Raw genomic sequence first — 26,435 nt, 5'->3', positions numbered from 1 at the left:
GATATTTGGGTTTCTAGAAACATTTATATTAACTTTAAAATGGGCTTCTTAGAGTAGGTGAAGCTGGGTATTTGGTTTTAAGGTGTTCTGAACTTGTCCAGTGTCTGCGTAGAAGATTCACGAATTCATCCTAATCTTACCTTAGGTCAACATGAGCTGTAAGGTTTACAGTCAGAATACTGTAATGACTTTGTTTAAAAAAAAAAAAAGAAAAATCTGCTTGTCAGTTTCACACTCTAAAATTGATTTGAAAGAATATCGCAGATAACATGACCTAAATACTTAATCATACATCTTCTAAGAATAAGGACATTTCTCTGCATTACCACAGGTACAACATTACACCCAACAAATAAAAATGATTTCATAATATCTAACATTCAATCAATATTCAAATTTCTCAATTCTCACAAGAGTAACTTTATAGGTTCGTGTTTATTCATTTTTAAATCATGATCCAGACAAGATTCAGGCACTGTGTTTAGTTATTATGTCTCTGTAGTTTCTTTTAGTAAAGAACCGTTCCTCATTTCTCATCTTTTTTTCCCTTTTTCACAAGACTGACTTTTTGAAGAGTCCGGGCTGGTTGTCCTGTAAATTGTCTAACGTTCTGCATTTGTCTTACTGTTTCTTTGTCTGTGTATTGTCTGTAAACTGGAAGTTAGGCCCGGGTTTGGTTAGATCAGGTTGCTGGTTTTGGCTGGCGCGCTTACTCTCAGGTGCTGTGTGCGTCACGTTGCATCTCGTCCAGAGACCGTGGGGTTCCGTGTCCCACTGTTAGTGAGGCAGAGTGTGGTCATTGGCTAAGATGGTGACTTGCTGTAAGGGACAGTTTTCCCTCTGAAGTTAACAGGAAATCCATGGGGTCAAACTGGGGCATCCTGGGTATACCCTGTTCCCCAATAACCTTTATCCTTATGTTTGTTTTAGCACCTATTGGCTCTTCTTGCCTAAATCATGATGTGAGAATTGCAAAATGGTGGTTTTCTACTGCGGGTATTCCCTCGAGTTCTGCAAACAAGAGCTTTGCCCTCCTTCCCCCTCTTCCTCCCCCTCTTCCTCTCCCTCTTCCTCTCTCTTTTCTCCTCCCCCACCCTTGCCTCTCTCTCCTCTCCTCCTCTCTCCCTCGCTCTCTCCCCCTCTCTCCTTCCCCTCTCCTCCCATAGATTCCTGGATTTTTTATTTAGTCAATGTGTTACAATCATTTGGAACAATTTTATTCTCAAATTAGCCCACATTTAGCCAGTGAGCGACCTTGAGAGGGTAAATTTTAAAAGCACTAATTTAAATATGTTTTTGAACATTTCTGGGTTAACATATTTGCATTAAGTTATTTTGCTTTTAAACTATTTCGTGATCTAAATTTTCAGCCTCTGGCTCCAGTGATCCTAGTAATCTGGGCAGAGCCCATTGATGAATGCTTTTCTGTTTTTTCGCTCTCCACAGAGAGTTGAAGAGTGAATTATAAACCACACACCTGCATGCCATCCTCAAATACTTTGAGTCTGCACAATTCAGTTTTCCCTCAATATGTTAACGGGCTATACAGCATCTTGCATGTTTGTAATTTTTGTTCCCACTAGGGGGCGTGCTTTAGTATTAATATTTTCTTGGTACCAGAAACTCCTGTCTCAACTTCCCTGCGTACTTCTTAGTACTGAAGAAAACGACTGTCACAGATGCTCTGAATTTAAGCCAGCTGCCCATAGTGGAAGGTCAGGAATTCAGCTGTGGTGTGAAAACCTGGCTTTTACATGTCTTCCGTGTATGATGGTAAAGCACCTGGTTGAACACTTGGGCCGTGGCGTGCCCTCACCCAGTGTCAGTTTCCTTCTCCATAATTGGTCTTCCACTTCCAAACTAAGTTTCCACCATCTCCCCCTCCCCCCCAGCACGCGCACACACAGTCTGTGGCGGTCTGCACGTGCTGGCAAGGGTGTGAGGACTCCCCGCGTCAGGGTTGCAGTGTAAATTTTCAGCCGTCTCAGAGGGCAGTTTGGCTCCCTCTTAAATTGTCAAAATCTCAAGTGCTCTTTCTCCTCTGACCTGGCACTTCTCCCCTCGGTTCCTCCACTGGAGACGCACTGACACAGGGGGCCTGTGGTCCCTTCATTATGACAGCAAAGCAGTGTCATTCATGGGACTTGTCTGTTAAGTGGGGGTATATGCAAACTTCGGGAAGCTGAGCTGCAACCTAATAAACCAGTTGCAGGTAAATGCTTACGGTATGTTTGATAGGAATAAGCACACGTAAGGCAGCACAGGATTCTCTTTGAGTGCATATAATTATATTTAGCTACTTGTGTGTATGTTCATAAAAGAAGGACTAGAAAAACTCACAGTCATAGTGGCTTCCTCTGGGGAGGGGCCGATAGGCGCCCCCAGAGGACTCATGGGTACTGTTTCCAGACTTCTACAGGAATGTATTCGTGTATTTTGGGGTAGCTGAAATTTTTAGATAAAATAAGCAGACACATTTCTCTGAAAATTTTAGGGGAATCAAATTCTTCCCAAGATTTTTCCAGGACTTTTAAGTAGTCCCTGTTTAATATTTTGCTCTTTATTAAGTTTTGTATCACTTAGATTTCTTATTCCTCTTCAAAATTTTTTTAAACTTATTTAGTGGATTGGGAATTATTTTCCCCTCATAATACTTAGTTGTCAACTAAAGTGTTTTATTTTTTCCTAAAAAAGTTTCCTTTATGAGTACATTTTTCTTGTTTTGCTGGGAGTCCAGGTAGATAAACACTGAATTCAGTCCATGTTCCTGGCTAACAGCCAAGAGCGGGGCTGTGAGCTCCCTCATAGACTGTCACTACCCCTTTCCTGGCTTCCCCAGCGTTTTCTCCGTACTCTTCATGCCTCTTTGTTTGGGACCCACGTTCAGAATTCTCTGCAGCAGCTGCCCAGTCGTGCTGTCCTTACAGACACGTGATCATGACCTGAGTGTGACCTTTCTGCCCTCCTACCAACACTCAGGTGCCAAGCATTAGCTGACACCAAGCTGCTGCTTAAGGATACATAGAAAAAGAGAGGGAGAGAGGTGATGCGGGAACATGTGTCTGGCTTTCTTCAGAGCAGGCTCTGGGCACATTTTGGTTCAGACAGCTGTGTGTTGGGGGGTGTCCTGTGCATTGATTTAGAGGCACCCTGGCCCTTGCCCACACAATGCCGGCAGCAGCCCCCAATCATGACAACCAGAAATGTCTTCAGACGTTGCCGAGCATCCTGTCAGAAGCAGAATGGCCCCCGGATGGGGACCAAACGGACTTTTATCTCTCGGGGGTAATCCCAGGTTCTTTGCCCTCCGTCGAACATCTCTGGGGCAAGAACAGCCGACGGGAAGGCAGTTGGCCGGGTTCAGGCCCCAGGCCGTGGTTGCATCCCCCTGTGCCTCCCCAAGGCAGGTATGCCCGTGACTCATCGCTCTCTGGGGGAGGGGGCAAGACGGCGGATTTTCTCAGCCAGTGGCATTTTAAAGCATCCAACTTTCTGGTTTTTTTGTTTTTCAACATTTGTTGAAAATAAATGGAAGGAAGGAAGTAAAACCATCCCCAGAGCTCTGGTGGTAACAGTAGGGAGAGGTCAGAGCTCAGAGAGCACCGTCCCCACAGCCTGCCTTCTGAGGCAGCCGTGGCCCGCCCCTCTGGTCTATCCCAGCCCCTCCTCCCTGACCTCTGCTGGCGGGACAGTGCACGGGGACGCTTCTCTTCAGCTGCTTCCCTAGCCCTGGAACTGGGCCGTCTGGGTTTGAGCCCCGGCTGAATCCTTGGGCAGGGTCCTCACTCCTGCTGCTGTCAGGTCGGCCGCAAGAGGGCGTGTGACCAGAGCTCTTCGTGGAGCCTTGTGAGCTGGAGTCTGTGCACGTCCCGCGGTGCCTGGTGCGCTGTACGTGCCCAGCTTAAAGGAGTTCACGTAAAATGTGTAGCTGTATGTGCATGTCACGTAGCAACGCAGGTATGTGGCCTTCCTGGCTTTTTGTAAGTGATAATGTGTTTTTCCTCCCACTTCCCCCATAGCGTCTTGAAAACAGGTTGCTCGTTTTCCTGGCTGTCTAGGATTTTGCTGAATTAATGTGCCGTCATTTATTTACACAGTGACCTGCAGTTGGACATTTAGATTGTTGCTACATTTTTTGCTCTCCTAAGCGATACTGAGGTAATGTCTGAACGTTCATCTTTGCTCGTGATTGGTATGTGATGTCCATAAAGGTGTTGTTTTCTCAAACTGATACATCCCCAATTGTAGTCTGAATAAACAGCCTAAAACAATTACAAGCACAAAAGTTCTTTAAATCCTCCCATCTTGTAAAAAAGTTACAGATTGGATTACAAAGTCTTTCCCCCTCTCTTGAAAGACAAACATCTGTTACAGGCAGGCTTCCGAAAGGCGCTTGTGTTTATCCTGTGTACTCTGGGTGGAGGGCACTGAAGGTCCTGAACATGCGTTTCAGGATGTTTAACGAGCTGTTGAAGAGATAACCTGCTGCACCGTTGGTGTTAGTTAGCCCATCAGCTAGGCTCGCGCAGAGACTCCCTGAATTGATTTTGGCAATAGGCGCTAAGTACGGTTCATACGGATCTGGGACACAGTCAGAGCGGGGAGGCCTGTCTGGGCAGCTCCTTTCTGGTCCAGGACATGGAGGGTGGGGGTGGCCTTTCCTGACTGGGGGCCACACGCAATCTAGGACCAGGGCTGTATGGCCAGTGAGGAAGGGCCCACGAGACACTGTCCTTTCCTTGGTCCCATGGAGGAGCCGTTTTTCAAATAGCCTGGGGAGGGAGAGGCCATCTGAGAGGATTTCAGGCTTTAAAATACCTGGTATAATACCAGGTATTATCACCCCTTTTTTTCTCATTCCGTTTTAAAGGAGTCTTATTTTCTGTTGCTTTCTCTAGTGGCAAAACAGGGAACACGGAAGGGAGGTAGTGTGGTTTTCCTAAGAGATGATAGAGGTGCCACAGCCCATATCCCTGTAGGGCCTAGAGGTACGAGCCATTTTTCATTCCTCCTCTCGGACCCCAAGCCAGCCCTGTGAGCCGGGTCCTCGCCCTTGGAAACACTGAAGGGTGCTGGGGTGGTGGGAGGGCGGTTCCCAGTAGCAGACTGGGAGGAGGAGGACAGGGAGAGACGTGCGAGTGCTGCTCAGGCGGCTTCAGCAGCTTCACCGCTGGCAAGAACCGAGCAGGCTAGGCCACCCTCGGCCCACATGTGTGGCTTTGTGTCGGATCAGGTCAGAGAAGCCTGCTGAGCCCCTAGTGTGCGGACCCCGAGGGACTGCTGGAGTTTTGCTCAGAGAGAAGGAAAACACTTGTGTTCCTTGCGGAGCTGGAGGAGGACCCCGAGCTCCCTCCCTCCATCCTCCAGTGGCCTCGCCGTGCCGCCTCTTCCTGTTTCCTCCTCCGACTTCTATAAACGTCTGTCTTTTCTTCCCCCCCCTCAAAAATGCACTCAGAACGGGTGATAGGAGGGTCTCTGGATAAAAGATCCTGCAGACATCAGCTTTAATGAGAATATCCGTGTGCCTCTCTGCCAACAGAGAACTTGGAGTACAACGTGGAGCCTCAGGAGATCTCACACCCTGACGTCGGACGCTATTTCTCCGAGTTCACGGGCACTCACTACATCCCGAACGCAGAGCTAGAAATCCGGTACCCAGAGGATCTGGAGTCTGTCTATGAAACGGTGCAGAATATTTACAGTGCAAAGAAAGAGAATGTGGAGTAAAGTCTAGGGGGACATTGTACCTTTGCTGCTGCTGCTATTTTCCAAGAGAACAGGATTCCGGACGGAGATGTCTCCACGGATCCCTCTGGATTCACACCACCGGGAAAGCCACTTAACAAGTAGTGCTGATTGCCTCCTACTAAGTTTAAATCACGTGTGCTCTCCTCCAGCTGCAAAGACAATGTTGCTCTCCGCCTACACTAGTGATTCATTGAAAGGCACTGTGTTCAGTGGCATGGCTTGTATGCTTGTCCTGTGGTGACAGTTCGTGACATGCTGTCTTCATGATGTCTCACAGTCGACACTCTTATAACCGTTCTTTTTCTTCACTTCCCATTGTGTCTGTCTACATCGTCTCAGAACGTTTCATTTGCTGGACAGATGGGGTTGTCCGTTTGCAGTCATTTCTCTCTGATTTCTCTGTGGAATATGTGCACTCCTCAGTCAGGATCATCTGTCTTTTTACCCTGAATTTAGTGCCGATCCAGGGCTGAAGCTCTAGGTGATCTTGGCAGCATCTTAGCTCTGGAGTCGTTAACAAACTAATGGTAATCAGAAGCATTGGAATTTATTTTTTTCTAATTCTTGAAACAGATTTCAGGCATTTATCCTTTTCTTTATTTGAATTGAGAGAATGACACAGTTTTGCCTTCCGGATTCGTCTCTTGGATTTACGCTCATATCTCTACGAATTATTAGTTTTCTATTTTATTACATAAAATTCTTTGAGAAAATGCATAATTAATAATAGCCTTTGTGAATGGGGTTTTCCACATTCATCTGCTCTTCCTCCCTTTAAAATAAGTGGGGTTTTTTAAAAAATCTACTCCAGTATTGTAAGTAGATCTTAAATCAGTGATGAGTTTTCTTTGTAGTAGGAAGTACAATCTGCTGTTAAAATGTCTGCTTTTAGAAACCGTACTCCGTGGTCTCCAAAGGCCTGAAAATGAGGTTTCACTTTTATAACCAGAAAAAAGAAGAGATAATGAAACTTAGAAATTAAAAAGGAAAGGGGAGTTTTCGTGCTCCCTGTCCTTCCTTAGAATCACTTCAGGACCTTTTTGAATGTGGCGGAGTAGAAATAAACGGAATATTTCCAATTTTAAGAGCGTGTGCCCTGTGGGAAAGGAGACGTGAGTGTGGCCCGTGTTCTCGAGTTACCATTGCTGTGAAAGCACCGGGAGGAAGTCTGTGCTCAAGCCACTGGGGAGTCCGGCTGCATAGCCAGGCTCTGCTGGCACCTGTCCTTTCCATGTTCGTGGTACCTGAGCGTGAAGGTACCGAGTCTTAACTCGGCTCCGGACTCCCACCGTTCTCGACCTGTCCCTTCTCCAGCGGGCTGACCTTGTAGTTAACCAGTAGCAGCTAACTTCTGGAGTTAGGACCTAGTTACTTTACTCTAAGTTTAAAAGATTCCAGTTGCTCTAGTGAATGAGACTTTCGGGGGCTGTGATCCAGCCACGCCTCGCTGCCTGTCTGACCATTTGCATGCAGTATTGTCACACCATGTTTGATGACTGCCTCTCGTTTACCCTTTGGAAACCCTGGGTTGACCAAGGTTTGGGGAAGCCACCTGAGACCACTTACTAGCAAGTGACAGCTATTGAGCAGTTATGGGAAAGAGATGGGGATTTGGCTAGCCAGCCCCCATCAGCTCCGGTCCAGGACCCGTGTTCCTCATCTGTCCAATCCAAAGTCAGATGATCTGGACTTGCATTTGAAATTGTGACCACTCACAACACCCGGCCCGTCTGAGGCTGGGGGGTTTACACTACTCTCATTTAAAGGTGAAAATTAGATACTGTGGCATTAATATTAATGAGCTGCATTACTAAGAATCTGTGGCATGCTGAGAGTTACAATTGTTGGTTTTCTGGTTTGATTTCCTTTTTTCTTAGAGTAACATCGAAGCCAAGAAAGACGGTTTTACCTTTACTAACCCCCTGTAAATATGTATCTAGACTGTTTCTAAATGTGTTTCTTCATGAATGCTTCATTTGGCTCCAGGAAGCCTGTGTCACCTGTGTGAGTTGGTCTTTGGGCACTTTATATTTTTCTAAAAATGTGTTTTGGATCCTGTACTCTAATAAATCATAAGTTTCTTTTTAAAATTTTTCGAAACGTTATCTCCACTTTAAAAACCCCTGTTATAAAAGTAGAACTTTCACAATGTTGAAATATTAAATATTTGGATATAGTAACTTCTTTTCTCTTCAAATGAATGCCAAGAATTTTTTGTACAATGATTAATAAATGGAACTTATCCAGAGAAACCACACAAATGGCCTGCCGGGTTTCGTTCCAGAACAGAAAGCCCAGCCGTGACAACAGCAGAATCTCTCTCAGTTCTCATTCTGATTGAAATATGCAAAAATTGGCTCTACTGAATTTCTCTTTACATCAGTGAGCGGACAGAGCACCTTTATATTATGATTTCCCTGCCAAACGTTAATTTTTCGAGCTGGCTAGTCATCTTGAGAGTGTCCGGTTGTAACGCAAAGATTGCAGCCTTTTGATTATGTCGAGTTACGTGTTGTAAAGTGAGAGTTGCAGTGAGAGTTGGTGTGTCGTTAATGCTGACCCGATAGCTGCACGCACGCGGCGTTTTCCACAGCGTCCCGCTGAGCGCTGCTCCCCGGCGCTGTCACACGTGTGCTGTCACACACGACACGGAAAGGGATGGTCACAGCTGAGCCGTCACCAGTTTCGTGCACTGCGGTGTTTCTCAGAGCCTTTCACATGCTGTTGTACTTTGTGACTTTCCAGGAGGGGAGTGTAGTGGTGTCTTCCCAACTTCTAAGGCCCTAGAACTTTCCTCCCCCAGCACACCTGCATGTGCACAGCATCCCCGAGGCCCAGGGTTTGCAGAGCTGCTTTGGGAAACACAGTCTCAGCGAGACGTCAGTTATGCCCAAACCTAGTCCGCGTCACCAGCAGACCAGTCTTGCGAAGCGTCTCATTTGAAAACATGATCCATCTAATCGGATTTTGAAAGGCTGGCTTCGTGGTGTCTCTGTCCGAGCCTCGTAATAGCTCTCCGTCAGAAGTGCGTTTACATTGCAAAGTCATGTTATTTCAAAAACCAGCATCAATACTCTTGCTCAATCAGTTTTACATTTTCTAATATCCACTTAAAGTCTCGTTCTACGTTTAAAACGTCTGAGTCTTTCTTAAGGTATTAAACCGAGTCACGCTTTCATGTCCTGGACTCTCATCCGCTACCACCAGGCCCCTTTGCTGTAAAGGGGGGGACATGTCTTTCCCTTCGTTCACGTTCCAAGGGAGTGAAGTTGGATTGCCAGCAGCCTTTTCATGCTAAAGCGTCTTGTGGCCATAATAATCAAGCTGTAGCTCTTCATGTTTTTTGTTTGATTTTTGGAGGGAAGGAGAGACTGTTCACCTAGAAGGAATGCAGAATTTGGCTCTGTGACAGTCTGGTTTTGGAGACATTAACAGCTGTACTGCAGGTATTACCTTGCGTTGCGTGCTCACTTTAAGCCAGGCACCAGCCTCAACTGCTTATAATCCTCACGGCAACCCTGCAAGACGCGGGCCGGGCGGTGAATGTGTTTGCAGGCCGTGTAAGGTCTCTGTCACGTATTCTTCTTCGGTTTGAAAAATGTAAAAAACATTCTTAGCTAGAGGGCTGTGAAGAAACAGTCCACAGGCTGGATGGGGCCGGCTGGCCCGTGGGCTGCAGTCTGCTGACCCCTGCTGAGGTGTAGGCCCGCCTAGTTCCCTGAGCGGACTGCTCGCAGGTGGGGAGCCTGGCTGTGAACCCAGGGACCTGACCTCTGAGCCCCAGCTCCCCGCACCCAGACTGCCGACAACCTCAGCAACTACCTCGCAAGTGTCTTTACCCTTTGCCTGGCTGCAACCTTAACTTCTCGCGTTTCAGTTCTGAAAATTTATAGAGTCTTGGGAGAAAAGAACATTCCTTTGGTGACTAAAATTTATGTGCAATTACAGAAGAAATGTATTACGGCCATTTAGCAATGATTGTATTAGGGTAATGTTAGTTCTGTAATAAATAGACCCGAAAATGTATGATGTCTTGAACACAGAAGAATTTTCTTGTTCACGTAACACAGGGCAGGGGAGTGGGCTGGCGGGCGGCCCTCATGCAGTCACCTGGAGACCCAGGCCCAGCGGGTGTGGCTTCCCAGAGCACCGTGGGCCACCTGCTGTGCAGCAGGAGGGCGGGAGCGTGGAGGGACATGTCTGGAGGGCTCTGGGGCTGGGGGCAGCGCTCCCCACTTCCCCTCACCTTCCTCCAGGGAGGCCAGGGTGGAGGAGAGGGGGCAGTGTGCCTTTCTCCTGCAGGGCACGCTCCCTCCCAGGGAGCCAGCGTCTGAAGTCAGGCTGGCGGGGCTTCCAGGCACCAGGCTGTGGGCAGCTCAGTCCAGAAACGTCTTGCTGGCTCCTGCCACAGCACGACCACCAGCAGCGGGGGTCCCTGCAGGCCACGCTGCCACCGCAACCGGTTCTCCCCGCAACAGATAGCCTTGGCGGGTCGGGGGGGCGTGGAGACCTCACAGGGGTAAGCCGCACCCGTAGGTACTTCTGCCTCAGTAGCCGGAACTGAAGTCACCGGCTCGCACCCTAACTCCAGAGGAGGCTGGGCGGTGGCCTCCTGTGTGCCAGGTGGGGAAAGTGAAAGGTTTGGGGTCCCCGCCTTGTCTGTGCCTCTCACCCACTTCCTGCCCAGGTGGGCCGTCCTCCCCATCAGTCCATAATCCCCCTCCCAGTTCCCACTCACTGGTGAGGCAGGGAAATGCAATGAAAACTCCCACTTGGAAAAAGAACGAGACACACAGTAGGCCCTGGGCGCTGGCTGATGAAATACTGCGGGGCAGGTGGGCGTCGTGAAGCCGCCTCCCTGTGGGGCTTGGGGGAGGTTGAGTGTGCTCTGTGGGAGGGACTCCCTTGTCCACTGCTCCTCGCCCCCCATCCGGCCCTCTAGGGCCCGTTCTGGCCGCCTCACAAGTGGGTGCTGCGGGTGCACCCTCCCTGCAAGCTGTGTAGCTTTCACAGCGCCAATCCAAGACTTTGTTTCGTTTTTCAAGCTTCTGATCCCTCTGGCAACAATTCCCTGAAAAACTTAGCAGGCTACTACCTGCACAGGTAATCATACCCAGAGTTCTTTTCCGGAACTCCCAAGTCCACTTTATTTCCTAGCTTCTCTGCCCGGTGCGTGTCCCTTCCTGACCTAGTGGCGGCCGCCTGACTCTGCTATTAGTCAAAGCCAAGTCTCGCTGTTGAACGGGCAAGTGTCTAAGGCGCCTTCGTTGCTCAAACTATTTCCATCCTTGTCTCTTGCTGTGGTGTCCAGAAGCAGTGCCTTTCCCAACTTAGGAAGCCTGGCATTTCTGACTCTGCTGTTTTAGTTCTAAACCAGCACGTTTTTGCCTGAGCGTCCGTCTCTCAGGTATCTTGTTATCAGCTGCTGCAAAGAGCAGCCGGTACCCTGTATTCTGTATCTTTGACAGCTTCTAGACTCGCTACAGTGCCCGAGGCGCCACCTTGCAAATCATAAGCAGCAATTTAACCAAGTATAACCCCAGACACCCTTCAACCTCCTAGCCACCCGCCTGCTAAGCTGACACCGTAGAGTTTAGGGTTTGTCACAGCAGTTCTTGCAGGGGTGGTTGTTTCGTTTTGGGGGTTTTTTTTGGTTTGGTTTTTAAGTTCAAAGTGGGCTGATTTTTCCATAGGAAGCGCCATTTCCTGTTTCGCTGTGCAAAAAACAAAACAAAACAAAAACTGGGGACGGTGATGTCAGTGTCTTCTGGGGAGTAGAAGGAGCTAAAGCAGGTTGTTTCCCGAACTTAGGAAAAGAAGTTGTACAGAATAAAGAAAAATGTGGAGGGGAGAACCAGTTCGTTCTAGACTCCTTGTGTGGTTAGATCGAATTTCCATCTACTTCTCTTAAAATGACAGAATTCTTTTTTTTTTTTTTTGAGAGAAGTAGAAAAGAATAGCTTTATTGCTTTGCCAGGCAAAGGGGGCCACAGTGGGCTCCTGCCCCAAAACACTATGTGAAAATGACAGAATTCTTAATGGAAATGTTCTTATTGAAGTCGTTGAATCTGGGGAAAATTAAGAGAGCACTTTGAATGAGAGTTTTGAGTTTCTCCTATTTCTAGAACACCATCTTCTCAGGGTTGTGGAAATCTTTCATAATCTACCGTCACAATGTGCTGATGGTCTGTCCTGGCTGTTCCCGTGCAGAAGGCTTTTCCCACAGTATCTTTTAGCTGTCTCCACCCCGGTCCTTCTCAGCCTTTTTTTCAGTAACACCCCCCCCAACTCCAGGACCCTTTTAAGATAATTTTTTCCTAAGAGCCCTCACCCCATGAAATTGTTTTGATCTTTTTTTTTAATTGAGGTGAAATTCATAGAACATAAAATTCATCATTTTAAAGTGTACAGTCAGTGGCATTTAGCGCGTTCACAATATTGGGCAACCACCGCCTTTATCTAGATGAAAACGTTTTACTGCCCCCAAATAAAACTCTGTCCCCATGAAGCAGGAAGCAGTCGCTCCTCGTTTCAAGCCTCCCCCCACCCCCGTCCCAGTCTGCTTTCTATCTCTATGGGTTTGTCTATTCTAGACATTTCATGTAAAGGGAATCATACAATATATGGCATTCTGGGACTGGCTGCTTTCACTTAGCATCATGTTTTCAAGGTCCATTCACTTTGTAGTATGAATCAGTACCTAATTCCTTTCTATGGCCAAGTAATAATTTATGCATAGACCACATTTCGTTTATCCATTCAGCTACTGATGGACATTTGCGTTGTGTTCACCTTTTAGCACTTGTGAATAGAGGTGCTGCGAACTGCCGTGGAATTTTAATACCTCACTGTACGTCCACTGAGGCATTGTATGTGTATCTGTGCCTTACGTATCAAAAGAGCAATCGTTTTTTCACTCCCCCCAACAATTAGTTTTGCCCCGCTGAGAATTCAAGCCCCACCTGGGAGGCAGCTTTGGAAAGAGCTGCTGTCTTTTCCTTCCTACTGGTTGACCACTGCTGTCCTATCTTGGAGTGTCTTTTAACGTGCCCACGTTTGTGCCGGGAGCTGTAGTGAATACATAAGTACACTTTTGTCACCTGCAGGTGCTAAAATGTTATTCCAAAGACCTGTTTAGATGGGTGTTGCTTTGTCTTCCCTTAATTGACTTGACCCCAGAATCTCCTAGAACCTGTTCCTTTAAAGAAAAAAAAAACCTGATTAGAGAGTTACTTACCTCTTAATAAAAGTAGGATTTTTTTTTAAGTGTGGTTATAAGACTTTCTGGGTAGTGGCTACCTTTGTATGAAACCGTTTCCACAGAGAATTTGAAAGCTAACAGACCCCTTAAGAATCAGCTGCTAGAGCCCTGGTTCCTGTTATTTTACAAAGAGAAATAATGAGGCTCATCGAGGTTAAAGTGACTTGATCTGGCATGGGTCTCAGAGCAGAGACTAGAGCCTGAGCCTTTGGACTTGACCTCAGAAAATATCTTGCTAATAATATCATCCCTCATTATTTGGGATTTAGAACGTTATTTCTTCACCGACTGCGCTGTGACAACCACCTGACCACCTTCAGCCACTCTGTTTCACTCACATTGACTTTGTTGAGGGAAAATGAGGACGTGTTATCCCTCCCCATCCCAGCAGTTTGCACTCTTGAAGTTTGGGGAAACCCTATTCCAAGGCTGCAAAGACTTTTAATTTATTTATTTTATTTATTTATTTTTGCCTGTGTTGGGTCTTCGTTGGCACGCGCGGGCTTTTCGTAGCTGCAGTGAGCAGGGGCTGCTCTTCATTGAGGTGTACGGGCTTCTCACTGCGGTGGCTTCTCTTGTTGCGGAGCACGGGCTCTAGGCGTGTGGGCTTCATTAGTTGCAGCATGCGGGCTCAGTAGTTGTGGCTCACAGGCTTAGTTGCTCCACAGCATGTGGGATCTTCCCGGGCCAGGGGTCGAACCCGTGTCGCCTGCATTGGCAGGCGGATTCTTAACCACTGTGCCACCAGGGAAGCCCAAAGGCTGCAAAGACTTTTTAAAGGAAGTTGCTTTTCCCTCCTCTAGCTTTTTTGAGGTATAATCGGTATATATTAAAAACTGCGTATAGGGCTTCCCTGGTGGTGCAGTGGTTAAGAATCCACCTGCCAATGCAGGGGACACGGGTTCAAGCCCTGGTCCGGGAAGGTCCCACATGCCACGGAGCAACTAAGCCCATGTGCCACAACTACTGAGCCTGCGCTCTAGAGCCCACGAGCCACAACTACTGAGCCTGCGTGCTGCAACTACTGAAACCTGCGTGCCTAGAGCCTGTGCTCCACAACAAGAGAAGACAACGCAATGAGAAGCCCGTGCACCACAATGAAGAGTAGCCCCTGCTCACCGCAACTAGAGAAAGCCCACGTGCAGCAGTGAAGACCCAGTGCAGCCAAAAGTAAATAAATAAATAAAAATAAATAAAAACTGCGTATAATTCATGTATACAACTTGGTGAGTTTGGATATATGCATAGACTTGTGTTCCCCTCACCACAATCCAGGTGATAAACGTATCCATTTCTAAAAGTTTCCCTGTGTCCCTTTGGGGTTTTAGGTTTTTGTTCCCCAAAACGTCAGCTTTGCTCATATGCATGTTACTGAACCACACTCGGGTCCACTCGCCCGCGCAGTAAAGCCCATCTACAGACAGCAGGTTGTGGTGAAGGAAAGTGCAGTGTTTATTTGTAGGCACCAAGCAAGGACTTCAGGACAGCTAATGCCCCCAAACCCCAAACTCTCTGATGGGGTCCAGGAAACTATTTATAAAGGCCAGGTGATGGAGGGGCATCCCAGGGTCTGTGATCAGCTCATGCACAATTCTCTGATTGGGTGATGGTGAGGTAATGGGGCGGTGTCACAGGAGTTTTAGCTGTCAGTCCTTAGGCTCCAGGAGACCTGGGGGCTCTGTGCTCATGGTCATCAAGTAGTTGACATCTTCCATCTGGTGGGAGTTTTAGCATCTGTAAAACAGCTCAGGGAATGTGCATCAGATACTGTTATCCAGGTACTTCAGAGAGGAGCTTCAGCAGAGGAGATGGGGGAGGGGTCTGACCCGGGAAGGCCCCATAGCGTCCTGCTCAGTTACTCACATTTGAATCCAGTTGGGCAGGTTGTCTGTTAGCACCTGGGGCTGAGGTGCTCCATCCTGGCGAATCCGTTCACCCTCTGCTTTCAGGACCTGGACCTCATGATATGGAAAACGTAGTCAGCCAAGACTTGGGCCCAAACGGGACTGTCCTCTCAAACCTTGGCTAGCCCAGTTCCTTGTGTGGGTGATGGACACCCGAGGCGGCCATGGGTGTAATGTCATGGCTCTTTAGCCCCAGGTGTGAGCAGGAGCTCGTGCGCCCCAGGCTGGCTGGCATCTTCCGTTCCGTTGTGCAATAAGGCAGATTTTCCTTCCACTTTCAGGGAGACCTTACGAGGTCAGTGTTCGCACCTGCTCCTGTCTGGGTTCACAGGGGCTGACACAGAAGAGGCAGACAAATGCTTCTAGAATGTTAGATGGAGTCACTGCACCTTCCTGTGATAGGACACACTCCCCAAAAGCACAAACATTCCACACTGGGTCAGAGCTCACACTCTGCTGAGCCTTTATTCTCTGCTAGTCCTGGGGGTATTAGGAATATTCCCAGTTTTACACGGGGAAACTAAGGCTCAGAGAAGTTGAGTAGCTTGCCCAAGATGACACAGCTACGAAGGAACAGGGCCCAGATCCCAGCCCATCTCTGCCTGACTCCAAGCTGCTCTTTATAGCCGCTATAGACTGACTGTTGGCATGTCACCTCCCCACCCCTGCCCCTGCAATTCATGTGTTGAAACCTCACCCCCAGGTGATGGTATTAGGAGGTGGGGCCCTTGGGAGGTGATTAGGTCATGAGGGTGGAGCCTTCGTGATAGGATTAGTGCCCTTATAAAAGAGACCTCAGACTGTTCCCTCACCCCCTCCATCATGTGAGGACACAGCAAGAAGCTGGCTACCTACAAACCAGGACACATGCCCTTCACCAGACAGCAGATCTGCCAGCACCAGATCTTGGCCTTCCCAGCCTCCAGAACAGTGAGAAATATGCATTTGTTGTTTAAGCCACCCAGTCTACGGTGTTTTTGCTAAAGCAGCCCAAACTAAGATAACAAGTCTCCAGGTGGAGTTTACCTCCTTATCCTCCTGGAGACAGAATAAGGCACCCCTCCCATTAAAGATGTTGACAGTTTTCAGTGATGTTGCTTGTGAGAAAGTTTCAGTGAGAACATGTGGGTGGAGTTAGTGAAAGTCAGAAGGGTAGACTCAGGGCACACTCTCTATGACCTCCTGGCAAAGCATGATTTCTTTGTGTGCTCATCATCCTTTTCCCTTTCCAGGGATTAGCAGCTGCCAGCCAGAGATGTTCAGAGGACCACCTGTTGAGTCCTTGGTTTCTCAGGATGGTGACTCGGTCACACATTTATGTGGATGTGTTATTTATCAACGGCTCCATTTCCTCCATGTGTGTTAAGTCTTCCACCTAACTTTTCTCTTAATTAGAAAGCGTCCAAGCACCATTTATCATTTGTTGCTTATTCTACTTTGGTTTTGCCCTCTGCTTGGAGCTGGGGGGCAGGGGTGGAAGGGGGGACAGAGGGCTGGTTCCAGGGCTGAGATGCATATTCTGATGTGTGGAGCTGCAGTTCCCCGCTCTGAGCCCCGTAGGAGGGGAGGCGGAAATCTCCTTCCCAGTAGCATAGTCATGTGGTAATAGAGACAAACAGATGGTTCTGGGGTGAGGGGGCTGGGGCAAATGTTCTGTAGTTTCCTCTGGGAGTGACAGACTCTGCTAAGTGTCACTGTCTGGGCAAGGTCCATTCAGCATGTCACCGCCGGTCAGGCTGCACAGCTCCCCAAAACCAGCTGCATCACTAGCCTTAAGAGCTCATTAGGCTCCGGCACCGTGTGACCTGCCAGGAGGAGACGCAGAATGGGCGCACGCAGAGAGCCAGAATAGAGCGGCCGCCGCGCAAGATGGCCCAGGGATCCTGCCAGCTGGCTGCACGCCCCAGGCTCGGCTGTCCCCTCCAAGGAACTCGTGTCCCATTTGGGAAAGACAGAGAGGTAATTTTCCATTTTCCTCCCCCGGGTGACTCAGAAGAAAGCAAAATCCATTCCCAGCTTGTTTTACTACTACTGTCATTTCTCTTGCTGAGCAGCACAGATTGAAGGCTGGGGGAGATTTGTCCACACCCACTGCACCTCCTGATCCGGAGATCTTTCTGCGATCAGCTTCTCTCTCCACCTGCAGAAGCCTTGCATCTGCGGGGGACCTGCTTGTTTGCCTGGAGACGCTGCCTCGCTGTCATCGTTTTATTTTAAATGGAAGTGCCCCTCCCCCTCGGTGGCCCAGGGATGGGCGGGGTTCAGACGGCTGGGATTCGGCCATACATTGCTGCCTTGTGGAATGTGCCACAAACCCACCAGAACAGAACAGGCTGGGAAAGTCACAGGAGAGAGGCTGTGTCTTCCGACACGCTCTCTTTGGGATAGTGTTTGCTGAACAAACCTGGTCTGCCATGGCTCCAGTAAGTGACTCAGAGAACGAGGACATGGTTCCTCGCCTGCACAGACCAGGACAGGCTATGCCTCCCTTGGGCCTAGAACCATCCAGGTCTCGGGAACGCCCTGCCATCTCCCCATCGGTGGCAGTGTCAGGCCAAAGAGGAGACAGTAGACTCATGGGTGAATCAGAGGGGTCTTAGGAGGGAAATCGGCTGTGTGGCCTCCCACCCTGTGCTGGGGAAGTGTCCGGAGGGAAACGGGGACCCCCCCCCTCGGGAGGGGTCTGCTGAATCCCGAAATTGAATGAAGGGCTCACCACCCCTTCTTTTACTCCTCATGTTTCATCCACCACCAGGTCCTGCAGAGGGTACCTGGGTGCATCCCCGCTGCCACCAGCCTGGTCCAGGCCCCTGCTGCCTCCTGCCTTGAAAGTTCAGCTGCGTCCAAGGTGATCTTTCTAAAGTACGTATTCCTTCCAGTTACTCCCTTGCTTGATGGGAGTTGCAAGGATAAAGCCCACACTCCTGAGGGCAGCTTTCCGCCCTCTAGCACACAGGCTCTGCGTCAGCCCCGGATCACAGGCTCCCTCATTTCTCCACACACGCCCACCTCTGGGCCACCGCATGGGCTGTTCCCTCTGCAGGGACACCCTACCTCCCACATGGCGGCCATGCCCTCGGCAGCTTCAACCTCCTCACTTCTGCCAGCCTGACCCCGCTCCCTTAGCATCTTAAGCTTAACCCTATCAGAGCACTTGCCGCTTGGGTTGTTCATTTCTTGCCTGTGTCCCCCAGAACACTTCGAGCAACTTAAGGGCAGATTCAGGGGCTGGATCTCCGTGATGTGCGTACTTCCTGCACCTAGCGTGATGCCTGGCATTTGCCAAATGCAATGGAAAGTGTCCTCAGGCAGCACTGGGTAGAAGAAATAATTTTAGAAGGAAAAGAACTAGCCATCCAGTTCCAGAGCTGACCCCCAAACTTCCACACATACAGACTCTAGTCATGGGTGTATCTGTTGTTTTCTCTTTTTTGTGCATGTCATCTTCCCAGCCAGAGTATTGCCAACCTGAGAGCAGACCCCCCTCTGTCTTTTAAATAGTGGGGCTTATCACGGTAAGGACGAGATAGAAAAACTTTTTCTATAAAGAGCCAGATAGTAAATATTTTGGGCTTTGCAGGCCAGTCTCTGTTGCAACTCCTCAGCTCTGCATACTGAATACTATCAAAAGACATTGCAGCCGTGAGGGGAAGGCCCAAAGAATTATAGAAATGCCAGCCCAGACTCCAACTCTGCTGAGCTTCTGTGCCAGCCTTGGAAATGCTCATCTCCAACTTCTGGATGAAAGGGAGAGGACCTGTCTGTGATATTTACAACAAGCATTCTTCACTCACAGTCTAACAGATCCTAAATAACCTAAATAATGCTGTATTATTGCATTATCATATAAATAAATGCTCATTAGCACAAAGAGAAGGCAGCTTAATACGTTTCCTCCTGCTGTGGCTTCCCAGTCTTCCCTGTTTGCTTTCCAACCAAATGTGCAGAATCCTCGAGGAGAAGTTTTGTAGTAAAAACCTAGACTCCAGGGAACCGGGGGTCTGAGGAACCCCAGCTGGGGAGCGTCATCTGTCTCCTCACATCCATCTTAGAGAAGCCCATGTGCTGTCTTCTGCATTTTAGACCCAAGAACTAGCTGGACACAGTACAGCATGAGTGAGGGGTGAAATGGCAGAAGCTTCTTGCACAAGAACAGTCAGGGAAGAAAACTCCAGTGTTGCCTTGACATTGGCCCTCTGGCCGGCACGCACACATGGCCCATCTCATTGCCCCTTGCAGCTTCCCAGTGCGGTGGGTCTGATTATCCCCGTCCTGCAGCAGGGGCTTGTGCTCTGAACCCACCAACGGCTGTGCTCTGAATCCTTCATTGCCTTTCAGTTCACTCAAAATTCGACAGAGAGCATCTCACATGCCTACAAGCCACAGCTGCGGGCACCAGCAGCACAGAGCATCTTCAGTTGCCCCACCTTCGTGGAGAAAGCAAACCCCAAGAGCCAGGTGCTTCTGGTGAGGCTGCCTGGAGCAATAACGACCAAGCTTTGGTTGTCCGCAGTAAATGGGGAAGGGGCAGTCCCCGTTGTTGCCATCAGTATTTCTTGAGCACCTACTATGTGCACGGCCCTATGCTGGGAGGATGGAGGCCAGAAAAGGCACCCGGGCTATGAGGCCATGTCAGGATTTGAGCAGTATAATACAATCATCTCTCCCACACACTGCGAGCCCACCGTGGGCCAGCCCTGCATGCACGTCTCTCTGACCCTCAACGGCAACCCTGCAGGGTAAGTGCCCTTGTGTTATTCTCGTTCTGGAGCCAGGGGAATTAAGGTCCAAAGGACAGTGATAACTAGCGAAGGCCACACAGCTGACGATGGTAATGCCTGGCCTCAGTGTGTCTAGTGCAGCGGGTGTCAAAGTCTGGTCCCCGGTCCCCCAGCATCAGCATCACCTGGGAACTCATTAGAAATGCAGGATCTTGGGCCCCAGACCCGCTGAATCAGGACCTCTGGGGAGGAGCCCACGATCTGTATTTGAACAAGTCCTCCAGGCTTCAAATTTGGGAACCACTGAGTCGTGAGGTATTTTATGTATAAATGGTTTGAAGGCTGTAAAGCACTTATTTGTCAGCAGGGGGTTTTTTGGTGCCTGAAAGGGCATTTTGTGTAAGATTATTCAGGGAACTCTGTTGGTTTTTTCCAGTTAATGTTCTATCTATGACAAGTACAGATTTGAAACACCAGTTCTTAAGATTTTGTGTAGAATTTTTGAATCTTACTATTTTGCTTATAAATTGACTATATTTTACAATAACTTTTGTTTTTGTAAAAAACCAGTTAAATTCCCTTAGGTATTTTAAGTGCACCAATGCATTTAATAAATTTGATTTCTCCTTAAGCACTTTTCAAAACCTTCCCAAGTGTACCATAAATTCTCACACATCTACAAAGTTGAACTTTTAAATATGGCAAGTCTTGGGGCTTCCCTGGTGGCACAGTGGTTGAGAGTCCGCCTGCCGATGCAGGGGACACAGGTTCGTGCCCCGGTCTGGGAAGATCCCATATGCCGCGGAGCGGCTGAGCCCGTGAGCCATGGCCACTGAGCCTGCGCGTCCGGGGCCTGTGCTCCGCAACGGGAGAGGCCACAACAGTGAGAGGCCCGCGTACCGCAAAAAAAAGAAAAAAAGAAAATATGGCAAGTCTTAACTTCACAGTAGCATACTGTTTGCAGATGCAGTAAAATTCTCTTATAACTTTCAAGGTCAAGATCTATCCAATACAGCAACGTGAATGCACTTGTACTCAACGGTGCATTTGAAACTGGTTAGAGATGGTCAGTTTTAATGTTATGTGTATTTTACCACAATTGGAAAAATAATCTGGCAGTAACTGATTACCCAGTTCATATAAAATGGAATCACGAAGCCTTTCTCTTAGATGATTTCAAATTCTTGCAAACGTTTCAAAGGCTTAAAACACAAACTATACGTGGATTACTTTCCAATATGATACAGGATCAAAACAGATAAAAACACATAACTTTGCTTTACTTCGTCATCTCTGTACTAAATACTAACTCCTCTGGGGTGAGAATTGTGCCACCCTAGCAAGCCTGTGCTCCCCCACCCCCAAGTGCAGAATGCTGCAAAGTGCTCTTTGGCCAGGAATTGATGTTTCCAGGGACCTCAGCTGAACCCTAGTTGTAGTCACTCTGCTGACGGAAGATTCCAAGTCCCCTTCACCCCCAACACTGGGTAGTGGTCTCAAAGCCCAGATTCCCTGGGTCTGATGACAAATATCCTAATCCGTCCCCAATTTGAATCTCCAGCCCCAGGTTTTCTGGAGCTGCACACTGAACTGTGTCATCTGTCTGCACTGCTTCCTTCCTGGCTGAATTCTTGCTACCTGCCAGGCTCAAGACTCTTACAGAGAACTCTCAATGCACCCCACTGGTTCTGCATCCCGGCTCCTGTTACCCTCACTCTGTAGCTTTCCAGAGAGGGAAGTGGGCAGTGCGAGGTGAGGACAGGGAAGGAGGACTTCCCAGAAAGGAGAGTTTAGGACTGGTCGCTGGATGATGCGGCAGCAGGAGATGGGAAAACTTGTGAGATGAGGGGAATTCATTCTAGTCCAGTAAGTAAACTAGCAGCTGGGCTAGTTTACTTACTAGTTTACTTACACTGTTCCCTCTCCCCCAACCCCCTGAGCAGCTTCAACCCCTATTGGGAGCACCACATTTGAGACGCTCCGCTTCCATCATCTTTGCAGGGTGTGGTGAGGCCAGAAATGGAGTGAGGAGCCCCCTTGATAACTGGGAACCGCCAGACTGGAGGGGCCGGGAAGAGGCTGCACCCTGGGGGTCGTGTCTCTGTGCTTTCTCTGGTCCTCACTCCCTCCTGGAGCCAGCAATAGGCACTGGCCCTGCAGTGAGTTCAACCAAGTGTGGTCTCCCCTCGCAGATGTGAAAAACATGTGGGAAACGCCTGGATCCAGTCCTCAGATGGTGCTTCACCACACTGGTCGCGTTATTCCATAATGTGTATGGGGTTGGGGGCTAGGGGAGTAGGTGGAGGTCAGCGTATTCTGATTCTCCTGGACACCTCCCCCTGGTGAGGACATCAGCCGAGCCTCAGCGTCCGAGGGAGACGTTCATGCAACCAAACAACTAGCATGAGTCCCCAGAGGATCTGTGCCGAAGATGATGCCCCAAGAGGTCGGTGGGGAGACCCAGGAAAAGATGTGAGCGTTCCCAGCCTTGGCACATCTTGGACATCACTTGGTCTTGGAGGGGGCTGCCTCATCCAGGGGGCTGAAGATGGCCCCCCACCCTGGTGGGGCCAGTAGGAGAAGGTGAGGGACCGTGCCTTCAGAAAAGCCATGTCATTTAATCCTCATGCTACTCTTCAGAGTGGATGCCGTTATTATCAACCCGCTTTACAGATGAAGAAACTGAGGCTCAGCGACGGGGCACTCAAGGGGGAAAGAAACAGATGGCAGAGGAAGATGGCCATCCCCCCCACCGGGGGGGGATGGAGTGAGCTGATTTTCGTTGGGTCACAGGTTCAGAGAGGCTGGGAGCCCCACGGGCCTGGATGGTGTCTGATTCCACCCCCGCATGCCCTAGGGGGCAGCAGAGCGTCATAACTGCCCGCGCTGTGCAGTGGACCAGACTCAGGTTCAAGCTAAGCTTCTGTTACTGACCAGCGTGGGCTGGTCGTTTAACCTGGAGGCGGGGGCCTCCGTTTCCTGTGGTTGGACGGAGAGAGGAGGACCTCCGCGGAGCGTGCCTGCTCATCACTACGTCAGGAGCAGCGCAGACCCTGGAAGGCTCATCTGCGCTGCTCCAAGACCCTGTTTAAGGTCTAGTCACCTTCACAGCAGCGCAGCATCCTCGAATCTGTGGGTATCCTGGTTACCCAGAGGCAAAGAGAAGCAGAGTGACTTCTTCGTGGTCACGTGACCTGTAAGCGGCAGAGGCAGGATTTGAACCCAGGTCTTTCAGCTGCACTGTGACCACGGCACTGTACCTGCCTCCGAAATCACACACACACAGCTCGACACACACAGTGCACGCCCCTGTTTGCTGTTAGTACTGAAGGGCTGCGCGCAGGTTCAATCGATGGAAGTGATCATTGCTGATGTTACAACATTATCTACAAGTTTCCCTGGGGCGGAAGGTGCGCCCACCCCAGAGACTCTTCGAACATTCTGCCTACAAGAAAGAAGTATTTAACCAGCGTCCGGCAGGCTGTGAGTTTATAAGTGATTTATAAAAAGCCTGCTGAAGTCTAGAGACTTCTAACAGGCGGAGGTGTGTTCTCCAGACTAAGAATAGCTGCTGAGGCCTGACGGGAGATGCTTTCTGGTGACATAAGAGCAGAGCAGCTTGGGGGGATGTGGGTTTTCTCCAGCTTGGTAACAGCTGCCGGTACAGCGTCACCGCCTTTCCCCCTCAGAGGGATGCACTGAGCCGAAGGAATTCGTTGAAGGTGTAGGAACGGGGCCAGGTGACCCCCAAGGTGGGGTTTCTGATCTGTTACTTCTCCACCGCCTCACCACCCCCAGTTTTCTGGACGCTGGACGCCGGACTAGTAAGATGGGGATAGAGAGCAGGGGTCAGCAGGGGGGAGGGCGGACGGTCCCTGGCCAGCTCTGGATCTAGATGCTCCCGGGCAGTGAGAGGGCACAGGTGCCTCCGTCCTGCTGGCCCCGGCCTCACCGGCACCTGAGGGGCCTCTGACACATGCAGACCCCAGCCCACTGCACCAGTCGCTCTGGGGGACTCTTATACACACCCGAGTGTGGGAACTCCTGCCGTTTAAGGGAAGCAGAACTCCGGTCCAGAACTTGCTCCGAGTCCCGGCAGGTAACTGCTGACTTTTTCTGAAATTAATAAATTCTGGGGAGAGATTAAGTACAAAGATTAGGTCAACCTAAGGTTAAATTATGGTTCCCCACCAGGAGCTGTGAGCTTTTAGTGGAAGTATTGGAGGGATTGGGGCGAGGGGAGGAGAAAGAAAAGCAAAAGGAACAGTTTAAACTTAAAATACTCTTTAAAATGATGTCTTGCCATACTCAGGCGCTCGTGCGCGGTTTGTTACTGGACGTTTGCATCTTTAGATGTTATGCGTATGTCCTGCACAGGGTTGTGTGCATAAACCTGTAAGGACCAGACGTTATGGTCACTAGGGATTTTTGAGGATGACTGTGGCTGCGCGTGATGTTGACCTTGCACCCTGGCTCCACGAGACAGCCCCACAAGAGGGGAGGGGCCTGTGCTGTCAGCCAACCCTCAGGCCTCACCACGCACCTCCCGAGGGTCCTGACTCCTCAGCCCTGGAGTGCGCAGCGCAGGAGCTGAGCCCGCGCGGCAACCCGTGGATTTCAGGGCAGCCCCAGTGCTGTCTCACTTGTGCCCTCGCCTTCTGCCCTGGCCTCTCAGGTCCCCTGGGAGGGATGCCTCCTTCTGGCAGCCCCTGCTCCTGAGCCCCGCCCCCAGCACAGACTCTCCTGTCCCCACCTGCCTCCCTCTCCCCAGAAATCCACAGGCCTCCCCTCACCCTGTGACATCTGGTGGCTGGGCTTGAGGTCCAGGGCCCTCTCTATGCTCCCTCCCTCTTTGGGGTTTAGACCTATGTGACCTTGACCCTCTGAGCTTCCTCCCTGGTGAAAATGAGAGGGTCGAGCCTGCCAATTCCAAGGGGCTCTTTAATCCCCCGCCTGAGCCCCCCAACTTGGCTCCCGCCCACTGCAATGTGGGGAGGGAGGGGGGCTCCTCTTCCCCAGTTTCTCCGCCCAGCAGTCCCTCTGCCAGGTCAAAACACTAAACCCTGTCCAGGATTTTCACCTGCCTCTACATGCAGTGGAGGACCCAGAAGCCCCAAAGCACCTTTCTCTCCCCCCACCCCACGCTGGAGTCTCTTGGGCAGAGGAGATGTTTCCTCTGTGTAAAGAGCCTTGAAAGAGCAGCTGGGAACCTGTCATTCCTTCACATCCACATCTTTCTCCATGAAGGGTAGAGCTGGATCTGGTTCCCATCTCGGCTGTCCACAGCCAGCCCTGGGAGGGTTGCGGAGACAGCTGAGGGTGGACATCTGGGAAGCGTGCCCAGTCAGCGGGAGCGGCCCGGGCACTGCCAAGTCAGCACAGCCTCGGGAGGGGGGCGCGCGGTGGGGCACCTGGGCCCACCTCTTACCTCCGCCCTCAGCCCCACCCCGCCCCAGCCTGCCTTTGCCCTCCGTCTGCCCCAGCTGGCCCAGATGGTACGTGCCTGCTGCATCCTGTCACAAATAAGCCCCAAATTATCGGCTGTGCTGACTCTGAACCCCAGCATATATTTATCACCCTGCCTCCCAGGCCCTCAGCCGGGTCCCACTGCTACTTGCAGCCATCCCAGGAGGGAGGGGAGGCAGGGAGGGAGGGAGGAGGTGGCTGTGCCTGCCCCCACTCCCACACCCTGGCTGCGGAGGTGCTAAGATGAACCAGGTGGCAGGATCCCAGCCAGTGGTACTGCCCTGCTGGGTAGTTCATGGTCCTGCAGGTGGCCGGCTCAGCATCCAATCCCAGCCCTGTCACCTCCTAGCCATTTCACCCTTGCTGAATCATCTCTGTAAAGATGGGATTATGGACCCATTATACAGATGAGGACATCAAGGTTCAGAGCTTCAACGGAACCAGCCCAAGGCCACACCACCCGGGGAGTGGCAGAGCTGGGATGCAACTTAGATCTGAATCCGTCTCCTGCAGCGCACCATCACCCAAGGTTAGCTTCAAAGATCAGGGTGCCTTGGGTGAGAAAGGATTGTTTAAAAGATAACCAAAAGCAGTATAGAAAACCCAGAGATAAACCCACACACATGTGGTCACCTTATCTTTGATAAAGGAGGCAAGAATATACAATGGAGAAAAGACAGTCTCTTCAATAAGTGGTTTTGGGAAGACTGGACAGCTACATGTAAAAGAATGAAATTAGAACACTCCTAACACCGTACACAAAAATAAACTCAAAATGGACTAAAGACCTAAATGTAAGGCCAGACACTATCAAACTCTTAGAGGAAAATATAGGCAGAACACTCTGACATAAATCACAGCAAGATCCTTTCTGACCCATCTCCTAGAGAAATGGAAATAACAAAAATAAACAAATGGGACCTAATGAAACCTAAAAGCTTTTGCACAGCAAAGGAAACCATAAACAAGACGAAAAGGCAACCCTCAGAATGGGAGAAAATATTCATAAATGAAGCAACTGACAAAGGATTAATCTCCAAAATTTACAAGCAGCTCACGCAGCTCAATATCAAAAAAACAACCCAATCCAAAAATGGGCAGAAGACCTAAATAGACGTTTCTCCAAAGAAGATATACAGATAGCCAACAAACACATGAAAGAATGCTCAACATCACTAATCATTAGAGAAATGTAAATCAAAACTACAATGAGGTATCATCTCACCTCAGTCAGAATGGCCATCATCAAAAAATCTACAAACAATAAATGCTGGAGAGGGTGTGGAGAAAAGGGAACCCTCCTGTACTGTTGGTGGGAATGTAAATTGATACAGC

At 49.7% G+C, this 26,435-nt stretch overlaps 1 protein-coding gene across 7 annotated transcripts in view; it reads left to right on the top strand.

Moving 5' to 3' along the window:
- The window catches only part of FBXO21 (F-box protein 21), a 47,849-nt gene extending 29,060 nt beyond the window's left edge, over nucleotides 1-18,789 (top strand). For 2 of the 7 annotated variants that reach the window (XM_033408754.2, XM_033408755.2), the window contains exons 12-13: nucleotides 4,899-4,988; nucleotides 5,540-9,786. In XM_033408754.2, the coding sequence (XP_033264645.1) occupies nucleotides 4,899-4,988; nucleotides 5,540-5,727 (278 nt within the window). In that variant the 3' untranslated portion in view covers nucleotides 5,728-9,786. Of the gene's footprint in view, nucleotides 1-4,898; nucleotides 4,989-5,455; nucleotides 9,787-16,145 lie in introns of those variants that run through there. The other 5 variants (XM_004281474.4, XM_004281475.3, XR_007471612.1 and 2 more) reach the window with 4 other exon arrangements.
- The last annotated feature ends 7,646 nt before the right edge of the window (nucleotides 18,790-26,435 follow it).

This window comes from Orcinus orca, chromosome 15 (assembly GCF_937001465.1).
Source record: "Orcinus orca chromosome 15, mOrcOrc1.1, whole genome shotgun sequence".
In the NCBI taxonomy this organism is placed as follows: Eukaryota; Metazoa; Chordata; class Mammalia; order Artiodactyla; family Delphinidae; genus Orcinus; species Orcinus orca.
Note: the sequence above shows the minus strand (reverse complement) of the source record. Positions and strands in the feature narration are given on the sequence as shown.